General features: G+C 38.3%; 1 protein-coding gene across 1 annotated transcript in view; it reads left to right on the forward strand.

Moving 5' to 3' along the window:
* Positions 1 to 12,115, forward strand: part of VWA8 (von Willebrand factor A domain containing 8) — a 305,881-nt gene that overhangs the window by 191,038 nt on the left and 102,728 nt on the right. Inside the window, exons 26-28 of the mRNA XM_081815509.1 lie at positions 3,869 to 3,977; positions 5,540 to 5,678; positions 6,949 to 7,148. Of these exons, the coding sequence (XP_081671635.1) occupies positions 3,869 to 3,977; positions 5,540 to 5,678; positions 6,949 to 7,148 (448 nt within the window). The remainder of the gene's footprint in view (positions 1 to 3,868; positions 3,978 to 5,539; positions 5,679 to 6,948; positions 7,149 to 12,115) is intronic.

Raw genomic sequence — 12,115 nt, forward strand, 5'->3', positions numbered from 1 at the left:
GATGCGGGGCTCGATGCTAGGACCCTGGGATCATGACCTGAGCTGAAGGCAGACACTTAACAACTGAGCCACCCAGGCGCCCCTGGAAGTAAAAGTTTTCACGAAAAGTGGGGCGCCTGGGTGGCTCAGTTGTTAAGTGTCTGCCTTCAGCTCAGGTCATGATCCCAGGGTCCTAGCATCGAGCCCCGCATCGGGCTCCCTGCTCAGCGGGAAGCCTGCTTCTCCCTCTCCCACTCCCTTGCTTGTGTTTCTGCTCTCGCTATCTCTCTCTGTCAAATAAATAAAATCTTAAAAAAAAAAAAAACTTTTATTTCCAGATCTTTATTAATACTTCCACCAGGGATTAAGGAACATCACAACATATGAATTGAAACATTGTTTTAAAAAACATAAATTCATGAATGACATTGAAGATAAAAAGTAGTGCTATTTATAGGCCTTAAGTTCATCTTCCTCCCCCTTAAAATCAAATCCAGACATCATTCCAGCTAAGACTTTAATAAACAATACAAGTGTCAAGATCTGAAAATCATGGAAAATACCATTGTCATTTCCACGAAATCAGGTGTAACAATTTAAGTGTGATTAAAGTTGGATGACAGATTTCAGTAATGGAATATAGGGTCTTTTGCTAACTGGTTATTCGTTTAGAGTTAGCCCCAAATTAGTGTTGATTATGTTTCCAGTTCCAAAGCTCTTGCACCCAAATACAGTGCTTCCCCTTTCCCCTGACTACTGACTTATTGAAGGGGAAAGAGTTAGTAATACATTTTTCCACAGCTTATTGGGAGGACTTAGTAGTGAAAAATAAATGAGGGGCTTTGGTTTACCTCAGTTGGCCAGTCTGGAGCCCACAGGAAAAGTCTTAGGACAACACTTCGTGTTACCAAGAAGCAAGGTGGAGTCAGTTTGTTGTATGACTCCAGAATACCCAACGTGTGTCTTTTGGTTTTAGCTGTTATTGCCAATAGCAATCTTGTTATGTGGTTCCAGATAGTTTCCATATGGGGTACCTGAGGGTTCTTCCCACATGCTGCCAACCAAACAGCTAGTGCTATTTTTAGATGGAACCAGGCAGCCTGATCTTCCATGAGTGTTATTTAGAATGAGTTTGCAAGTTCAAACCAGATTTCATGAGCATCCCAGAAATTGTCCATAAAAACTGGAAGTTGAATAAAGTTACTTTTTCTCAAGTGGATGAATTTTTTTTAAGCATCTGTATATTTTTGTGAGATTATTAGAGGCTATTTTAGATCCATTTTTTAGAGTAGATATCAACCTGTCAACCTAGGATCATTTTTTAAAGCAATTGTCCACTTCTAATTAGATTTCAAGATGTGTAACTGTTTCTGTTGTCTTCGAAGAGCTAATTTGAGATGTATTTAGAGCCTGTTTTATAAGCTTTAATGAAGCATACTTATCTGTCAAGGGCACTGATTCTGTTGGTGGGTATAGGTATTTTCATTCTGAGTATTTTCACTTCAGAGCACGAAGGTACTGCAAGGCTCTTGAGTCTAGCACTGACACTTCCCTCTACTCGCTCCCGCGATAGATCATCAGAGACTCCTCAGTCTATAAGGAACCTTGCCTGTCATCCCTTTCATTTCACAAAGGAAGAAATTAACACTCGGAGAAATTAGCTGACTTTTCTCTTCCCACATTTGCAGAGCTAGTTAATAGAAGAACTAGAACACAGGCCTCCTGCATTTTGTTTCACTAAGTCTTCCAGGCTAGAGGGAAATTAGGTGTGTCCTTCCTTTATATTCTCCTCTATTTGGAGATCTAATTCTCCTTTAGTGAACTGCTGAAAACAAGTGAAAAATGCTGTTCATTCCCTAAACAAGGAGAGATTCTAGTTGGCAACATGTTTTCAAGATCTGCCCTTTTGACACTGAAATGTGTTTTTATTACATTTAAAAGAGAAAACACAATAATGGTAAATCCCCTGATTGAGTGCCCCTCCCACCCCATTTCTAGTAAAAACAGGGAAGTGGCTGACCAATCTGGGTAATTGTCCAGACACTTAAAATGTATTTTAGATGATAGATAAAAAAGCACATACCTCCTTTTGAGAGATTTATGTCATATGAATTAGAAGAATTTCGCTGTAAAATTCTTTTGTGTGTATGTTAAACATTAGCATTTCAAAGGGGCAAGAAGCGTATTACCAGAATGCTTGGTTCCATTATTTTATGCAAAAACTGTCTGAGCCTTAACATGGTCTTATTAAGCATATGGAAATATGTGTACTCCTTTTAGTGAAAATAAAATAATTACTAAATGTAAATATATACTCTTTTTTAATATATACTCTTTTAATAATCATCAAACTCATTCCATGCATGTATTTCAATTTATAGTCCCACATGCTTTATTTTTAAATGACTTTTTAACTCTGAATCATTTTTTACCTTAACTTACCATAGAATAAATTTATAATAAATTAAATGACAAATTAATGGTTCTCTTTTTAAAGATTCAAAGAAGAGATAGTATGATTAAAATGAGAAGGCTTTATTCTCAAAAATTTGTCTGTGCTTTTATAGTTTAGCATTGCCATATTTTGACAAATCACTTTATGTAAAAGTCACTTTAAATAAAAAGGAATCTAAACACCGAATAATTCCGGGGCACCTGGGTGGCTCCGTCGTTAAGCGTCTGCCTTAGGCTCAGGTCGTGATCCCAGGGTCCTGGGATCGAGCCCCACATCAGGCTCCCTGCTCCGCAGGGAAGCCTGCTTCTCCCCTCCTTCTCCCCTGCTTGTGTTCCCTCTCTCGCTATGTCTCTCTCTGTCAAATAAATAAATAAAATCTTTTAAATAAATAAATAAATAAATAAATACACACAGAATAATTCCATTCAAAGTCAGGATAGTAGCTCCCTTAGTGGAGATGAGGACCTGGATACAGCGGTGCATTCAGGGCTAAGTGATACATTGGTGTGAACATTTCTGTATGTATATTACACTTCAAAGTAAAAAAAAGAAGAAGAGGAGGAGGAGGAGGAAAGGTTAAAGTACTAAAATACACTCTATGAAACTTGCCCTGTACAACTTAGAAATATGTGACTTGTAGTATTGTGTACTATTTATTATTTGATTCCAAATTTAAAAGAATAGACTAAAAAAATAGATGGATTATTTCATTTTTTTCTCTAAATCCTTCCTGTACTTCACTAGGAATTGAGGTGTTAAATTACTAAGTATTCTACCAAGTCAAGGAGAAATTAAGGAGTAAACCTTAATTATATTTGTCATCAAGGTAAAAACAGAATAGGACCTTACCTTCTGAGTTTCAGAAATGTGAAGTCTTCTTTTTTTTAAGTTTTTATTTTAATTCCAGTTAGTTAACATACAGTGTGATATTAATTTCAGTTGTACAGTATAGTGATTCAACACTTCCATACATCACCCAGTGCTCATCAGAATAAGCGCACTCCCTAATCCCCATCACCTATTTCCCCCATCCCCCCCACCCCCTCCCTTCTGGTAACCATCACTTTGGTTCTCTATAGTTAAGAGTCTGTTTCTTGATTTCTCCCTCTCTCTTTTTTTCCCCTTTCTTGTTTTGTTTCTTAAATTCCACATATGAGTGAAATCATATGGTATTTGCCTTTCTATGTCTTACTTCGATTAGCATTATACTCTCTAGCTCCATCCATGTCGTTGCAAATGGCAGGAGTGTAATCTTCTTCTTAAAGTATATTCTAAATGTCATACTATAGACTTTTAATAAAATAAAATATAACTCACTTCTAAGTGAAGCGTTCTTCAAATTTATTCATGTGGTTGATAATAGACGGCTCGTTATTTTTTTTCTATGACTTAGAAACAAGAAGAAATGTTTACTTTTCAAATCATCCTTGCCAGGTTGCCTCTGCCAGAGCCGACGTTCATGGGCTACTGGACGATTGGTCAGTCAAGAAATGGAATACAAAAACTGTTGTGTCCAGCAGAAACTCATCATATAGACGTAAAGGTTGATATCATTATTTCTTCGTTAAAATGTTGAATGTTACAAATTTTTCTATATCTTCCCTGGGAAAAGCCCATACAATCCCAGAAATGACTTGTTCTGAGGTTATTTTAGATTTAGCTTCTGCTCCAGCTCTCAAGCCAGTCTGGCCTCTGAGGAACTCAGTGTAGATCATTGCTAGTGGCTAATAGAATTCCTAAGAACTAACCTGAGTTAGAGTCAGGTATGTTGTGTGTTATCCTAGGACACTGACTCCACGATACTTGTTTCCGTGTAAAAAGGCAAAGGGAAAGAGTATCAATCATTAGTTGCAACAGAAACTCCTTTAGGTATTTCAAGCAGAAAGGGATTTACTGTGGGGAATTGGATGCTTATAAAATCACCAGAAAGGACAGAAGAAACAGAAGTCAAAGGGCCACCACTGGATTTTCAGTCTCAAGATCAGTGCTTCTGCTTCTACCACCACCCCTGTTGCTGGCAGCTACATAGCCAAGCAGGATCAGCAAACTTTTTCTGTAAAGAGCCAGATAGTAACTGTTTCTGGCCATGCAGATTCTGCTGCTGCTATTCCATTTGCTGGGGTCGCACAAAAGAAGCTGTAGACAGTATGTTAGCAGGGGAAGCGTGGCTGTGTTCTCATAAAATGTTATTTACAAAAGCAGGCAGTGGGTCAGGTTTGACCTGTGGACCATGCAAGTGCATTTCATTGGCAGAACCTAAATCATGTCCGGAACCCTTACTGCATGGGAGTATGAGGAACATAGTTTTTAGACTTCCGGCTCCTGAGATAGGGACCAGATAGAAAGGAGCGGGGTCGAGGGTGGCAGGGATGCTACAAGAGTCACTATCTAACCCAGACATTTTTAATTAATTAAGGACTGTATGGCATGCGGATATTGAAAGTGTGGTTACATCTATATAGTTCTATATAGTTCGCATCTCGAAGGACCCAGCCCTAATATCAATAACATTATTAAATTAATTCCTCTCCTTCTGTTTATATTGAGTAATGTTCACTACCTGTGTTATAGTCCGCCTTTTGTAAATAAAGGTAGTGGTTATCAGTGGTTATTTTTTTTTTATTTCAAATGTCACTTTTTTTATATATATTTTATTTCAAAGACCCAGGTTCAGCCCATACTTTCTATATAATGATATAATAATCATTCTTTACAATGGAACTGTATCAGGCCCTGATTCATACATTTACTGATTATTCTCCTGGTTTGGACAGCCCTGGGTCCTAATACTTGCAGTTCAGAACTTGCTCTTGGCTTAGGAAGGAATGAAGTAATGAGAAACCTATGGGATTTTACATCTGGTATATTTTGTGAGTAAACAGAAAAGAAAGTGAGAAATTAAATAAGATAGCACAAATGAAAGCATTTATAAATGCAAGTGTGTGGTATTATTGTTATAGGTACCATGTCAGTCAATAAAATTAGACGAGGTAATTCATGATGTTGCGTATTTAAATTTACACTCTATATTTTCGAAGAACTTTAGCCTTCCTACATTTTGGTAACTACCTAAATTCCTTAACCCAGATAACTACTTTATTATAGGGTCCAGCCCTTATAAACGTACAGGAGTATCCAATAGAAAGATATGAAGAAAGATCCCAAACCTTTACTGAAGAATGTGCCTCCTGGAAGTTACCATTGGATGAAATTAACTTAATCTGTGACATTGCTACATCACACGGTATGTCAATTTATTCTTTTGATTTTTCATTCCTGCACTGATTTTTTTTAAAAAGAGGGATTAAAAGAACCTCTAAACATCAAGAAGTCTATGATAGACTCAGTAACTGTGTCATTTTTGGATTGGATAGTAATTGTATGTAATTTAGAACTAATTTCCTATAACAACCTAACAAAATACTTTTGTGGAATCCACATAGGCCCTGCTAAGTTTGTATGCATATGTCTGTTTCTCATTACAGTTGTAGCACAAAGTTAAACACACCCAGGTGTATGCTAAAAATAGAAGGGGAAAAGAAAAAGAGAAACATTGGATTTGGGGGCTGGGATTCCAGTTTGATGATTACATGAACTACGAAAGCAGGGCTGGAGTAATTTGCAATCATTAAACTTATTGTAAAGAACGGCAAATAAAGGATGTGAAATTTTGGCATCTACATTTCTGGACTGTTGCCATTACATACTGATTCATGCATTGTGCCCTTGGGTACGTTTTGGCAGAAGTTTTCAACTGATGGCAGTTACTAAGGTCCTGTTAAACTAAGGTTTCCTCAGTTCACAGAGGAAAGGGAGAAAGTCACTTGCCTAAGATGGGGATTGTTGAGGCGAAAAGACAGAAGCAAGTTTTTTGCTCATATAACTTCTATGAATATTGTTTATTCCTAAAATCAGCTTTGTTGCATAAAAGTATGTGCTTTAAAATATACAGAGCTTTTTGGTAACAGACTGGTGCTCTTGTGAAGGTATTTTACATTCACTAGTAGAGAATAAATATGGATTTTGCGGATAAAGTTTGAACTTTGGCCCTTGTTGCATCTTTCGGGATAGGAAATAAGTATGCATGATCCTCGGCCCACGCCTACGAGAGGCTTGGCTAATCAGGACGCTTTTCTGGTGAAACCTTGTCCTGGCCTTTGCCGTTTCAAAACAACCTTCCAGGCAGCTGCTGTCAGTCAGAATTAGCCCTTAAAAACAAAACCCAGATGCTGCCCTTCCTATCATTTAACTCTCTCTTTCAGTATTGTCCGCATATGCAGACTAGAGTTTTTGTTGTTTTTTCTTTGCTTTTTTACCTCTTCTGTGTTTGTGAGAGAAAAGCTTAGAATCAGAGTTAATTTCTATATATGTCTATCTCCTAATCAGTCCATCTACAAGTCATCCGCTGAGTTCCAGCTGTGCACTCTGTCTCATGATTCAGATTTCACCAGACCTCTTGACCAGTCAGAAAATCTCATGTAGACCACAAAACTAACACCTTTTTGTCATTACAGAAAATGAGGAAAATACCCTCTATGTAGTTGCATGCAATCCCATCACCTTATACTTTATGAACATGACTGGGAAAAGTGGCTACTTGGCGGACTTTTCTGACATCTTCCCAAGAATGGCCAGTAGAGTTTGGCACCCATTTGTGACAGTGGCACCACTGGGAAATCCCCTCAAGGGTCAAGTGATTCTCCATGAGCAGCAGGTAAGGCATCCCAGGCTGCTTACATGGTACAGTTATGCCAACAATGAGCTATGTGACGGAAAAGGCAAGAGTGACTTGCAACCTGTAAGTAAAAATACTGCTTTCGTAAAGATGGAGGAGGGATCAGAGTTGTGTTTTGTCAGTACCACAAAGGTAGGCTAATATCTTCCTCTCTGCAGAGACTTCAACATGACCTGTGATTCTGGAAGCCTGTAAGTTAGGGTTTCTCAACCTCAGCACTGATGACATTTGAGGCCAGATAATTCTTTGTTGTGAAGCTTCCATTCTCTTTGGGGAGATAAACAACAAAGGAAGCCAACAAATAAATGCACCCATCTCGGGTAGTGATTAAGTGCTGTGTCGAAACAAGGTAATGTCCTAGGGAGTGATAGGGGTGGGGTAGGAGGAGGTGGAAGAGTGAACAGTATTAAAGAGTGCTCCTCTTGGATGATGACATTTTATCTGAAACCTGAATGACCTTCTTCATGTAGAGATAGCCATATAAATATAGTGAATGGACTTGTCTTGGTCTGTTCGGGCTACTGTCAGACAAAGAGCATAGACTAGGTAGCTTACAAACCACAGAAATGTATTCCTCACCGTCTGGAGGCTGGGAAGAACAAGATCAAGGACCAGCAGATCTGGATCTGGTGTCTGGTGAGAATCCACTTCCTAAACCGCTGTGTCTTCACTGTAACCTCACTTGGCAGAAAGAGCAGGGCATCTCCTCGGTGTCTCATGGATGAGGGCACTAACCTCATTCATGAAGACTCCACCCTCCTGACCTCCTCACCTCCCATAGGCCCCACCTCCTACTACATCAGGGCTTAGGATTTCAACATATGAATTTTGGGAGGACATAAACCTTCAGTTCACTGCAAGACTACACTGAGATCCTTTGGTATGTAATGATGCTCAAGGTCGTACAGATGCTTAGAGTCAAGCTTAAAATAATTCCAAACAGAAGGTAGAGATCAAAAAGCAGGCTGTGTTGCAATTAGTGAGAATTCTAAAGGTCTAAGTTACTCTGTACTATACCAATAGAAGGAAGTGTAATGTTTTTGCATATTTATTATCCACCTAGTATCCACAATACTGAGCATATTATTCATTCTGCAAATACATATCATGTGCCTATTCCTGGAGATGCTGCAGCAAACAAAACACAAAAATCTTTGTCCTGAAAAGCTTACATTCTGGTGCAGGGAGGTAGACAATAAGCAAAAGAAATCATTAAATTATATCTCAAGTTAGAAGATGAGAAGCAAGGGAGAGTAAAAGAGAAGGCTGGCGGAAGATTGCCATTTAAAATAGGGTGGATGGGCAGGGATTGCCTAAATGAGGAGGGGATACTTAAGCAAAGACTTTAGGGAAGTGAGGGGGAGAAAAGATATCTAAAATAAGAGAGTTCTAGGCAAAGGGAATTGTAAGTTCAAAGGCCCAGAGGCTGGAGCATGCTTTTGTTCCATCTTTAAAGAAGTGTGGTGGGGAAGATTGAGTGAGGGGGAAAGTATAGGGTGGTGGAGGTCACAGAGGTTGCTCAGCTGGTTGGGGAAGGGGCATGGTGCAAGGGATGGAGAAGCAGATTGTGCAGAGCCTCATTGACCATTGTAACGTCCTGGGCCCTGCCTATGGGTGGAAGAGGAAGGTGTTAGAGTGTTTTAAGCAGAAGAGTAGCATGACCTGACTTATATTTTTAAGAATTTCTCTGGCTCCTCTGCAGTGAATAGTCTGTAGGTGCTGAGGCAGAAAGAAGGAGACTAGTTAAGAAATGTTTGCAGTGATCCAGCAAGAGATCATTGCAGTTTAGAGAATGAAGATTGTCAATAATGATGGATTCTGGATGTGTATTGAAGGTAGAACCAACAGGATCCTGACAGATCAAATGCATGGGGTGAAAGAGGGTATAGTTAATAAGGGCAACTTCAAGGTTTAGGGCCTGAGCAACTGAAGGGGTAGAGTCGCCATCAGCTGAGATGAGGAACTGATTTGTGAGGGATTAGACATTTGATTAAATCTGAGATGCCTGTTAGACATCCAAGTAGATGAGCCTAGAGTTCAGTGGAGAGATCAGAACAGGAAATATAAATTTGGGGGTACTTGGCAGAAAAATGTTATTGAAAACCATGAGACTGAAAGAGGTCACCAAGGGAGTGAGTGTGGGTAGAGAAGTCCAAGCTCTGGGGCAATGAAATATTAAGAAATCAGGGAGATACAGGGAAAATCAGCCAAGGGGACTAAAGATGAGTGGCCAGCGAAGTAGGTGGACAGACCAGGGAGTGTGGTATCCCAGAAAGCAAGTGATGAGCCTCTCAAGGAGAAGGATCAATTATTAAATGCTGGCAATGTGCCAAATAAAAGATGACATACATTGTTTCATGTTATTCTTCCAGTAGCACATTGAGGCTGCCTTTAACCTTATTTAAATGGGAGAAATGGAGGCTCAGAGAGTTTAGATAACCTGCCCAGTAGATACATGGTAAAACTGAGATTCAAACCAAATTGGATTGGCCCCACCAGAATTAAACTTCATCCACCATCTCACTCACAGCAGCTACTTGGAGAAAAGAATAATCTGAATAATTAAAAAGTATTCACAATAGGAAAATATTAAAGAAATGCAGTGTTGTTATTTATAAGTATTTAAAGTCACCAGGAGAGCAAAGAGTTACCAAGAAACAATATTTTTAGACCATGTCTAATCAAGAGGAAATATTGCATAAATAACATGTCAGTGTTTCACTGAGTCAGTAAGTCAACTTTAACTTTAGGCCTTGCATAAATTATCATAAATTCTGAGTTAAACTTTTTTCTGATTTTCACTTTTTTTTTAATTTTCACATGGAATAAGGGTTTTACTTTATAGGTTTCTAATAAAATATCAATGCCATTGAATTGAATTCCACAAGGAGAAGAGTCTGTCATAAAAAGCACATGATATCTTGGTGATTTTTAATTCAGTAAGCCAATCGCATTTCCATAAAAATCTAAATTTGGAGTATTTATTCAAACAGTCCTGCCCAATTTTCAGCTGTCAAATTAACTGTCAAATCTACATATACCAATTCTTTGAAAGTACTAGATTTTTAGGTTCCTAGCAAGTATTATATTTTCTCAAAAGATCCAACTATTTGGCAACATCGCTGATTAATACTCTGTTGAGTGCAAAGAGGTACCTAACTTCCATAGCAGCCCTTGGCCTCCTGGCATTCTTGCATTCTACCACCTGACTTGGCCCTTTGACCACAGTCTGAACCGTTTTCTAGAAAACTATCTCAGCACCCCTGAGCAAGCATGCACAGCTTATAGGAGTACTTCCACTGGACTCTGAATTGCCTCTTCTTTTCCCAGAGAGAGTATCTTAGCTGCCTATTTTATATTATGGCCCTGTTAGGAGGCTAAGACCTCTTTGATTCCAAATGAACAGCATGCGTCTGTAAAATTTAACAAATGGTAAATAATTTTAATCAACTAGCAAATGAGTGCACTGTCCTCAATTCCTTTTTCCCCATTCTGCCCTCCCTGAAAGCAGAGCTAAAATATCGTAGAGAAGTACTCCCATTAATTCCTCTGGGTCTTGTCTTTATAAAGCTTTGCTATGGATGCATTTCCCTGGCTAAAAAAGTTGCTCAACTTCCTTGCTAAAATAAAATCTTAAGTGAGGAAAGGGAAACTTTGCCATGCCTAAAAATAAAGACCCTCCTCCCCTCCCCCTCCCCTGCCATGAGATTACTTATTTCATCTGTACAAAGTTTAGAATTTCAGACTTTAGGACATTGAGGTCATCCAGAGGTTACTTTTCTCCCAGTCAGATACAAACATAATAAAATTGCTCACTTGCTTCTTCTCCCTGCCCCCTTAAAGGAGCCCCAAAGCCACAGTTACATGTACTCAGATGTGATGCAAAATTCTATTTTTAAACTCAGACAGAATATATTATTAGTCATTTACAGAAGGAAACCATTAGCATCTAAAAGGATGGAGAAACAGAACTCCTTCATGTTGCCAATTGCTTCTAAAACAGTCTAAATACAACCATGGCTGGAAATATATATGTTTTCTGTCACTTACTTAGAAAGATACAGTTTTTCAGTCCACTTATGCCAAATAATGAACATATAAGTATCAGACCCTAAAAAGGAAGAAAAATGCAAAACCGTACTAACTTACTTTTTCTGCTTAATCGTATCTGTTTAATCATCTGCTTATTCTTCTGTTTAATCATGTTTTGGAATCAAACATTATTTTTAGGACTTTCTTTTGCTTAGAAGAGTTAATATTATCCCAAATTGCTAAAGTGCTAAGAATTCGTGTTAATGTTCAGACTTATCATACGAGAAAGATTTTCTCCTTTAAAAAATAATTGCTAGAAAAGATTTACTCTAGATGGAGACTGTAAATTTTTAACTTAATACATTTTCTTAAGTAAAACTTTTAAGATATTGCCATCATTTTCAAACTTTCAGAGGCTAGAAATAATACTTCTCATAGGAAATGATGATTTTATAAAGAATATCCTTAACACACATTCTGAAAGGAGAATTGCATATTATACCAATGATGCACTCGAAGAGTGGTGTTTGCAGAGAAGTTTAGGCTCTGTCGACATGCTTAGTAGGATTTTTTAATACAGCCGAGATTTGGAGAGAAGGAATCTTATGTGGTACAAATATGACTTTGATGCTTGAGCACTTCAATACAATTAGCTAGTCAAATAGACGTGAAACCACACGATGAGGTCCCAGATTTGCAGATGAATCATCAGTCTTTTTTTGCATTTCTTTTTATTTCCAACTGGACTACATAAGACAGGGCAAGGGTCATGGTTAATTCATCATTGTGTTCTCCTTTGTGCTTTAAACATAAGCTGCTCAGTAAATATTAAAGACAAGCAAACAGACATTTCTTATTTGTTTCCTATATTTTGCAAACTATATATTACTTCTTTGGGTGCCTTATGACGTCAT

The sequence above is a fragment of the Leptonychotes weddellii genome, chromosome 3, assembly GCF_054177405.1.
Source record: "Leptonychotes weddellii isolate Sample4059 chromosome 3, ASM5417740v2, whole genome shotgun sequence".
NCBI lineage: Eukaryota > Metazoa > Chordata > Mammalia > Carnivora > Phocidae > Leptonychotes > Leptonychotes weddellii.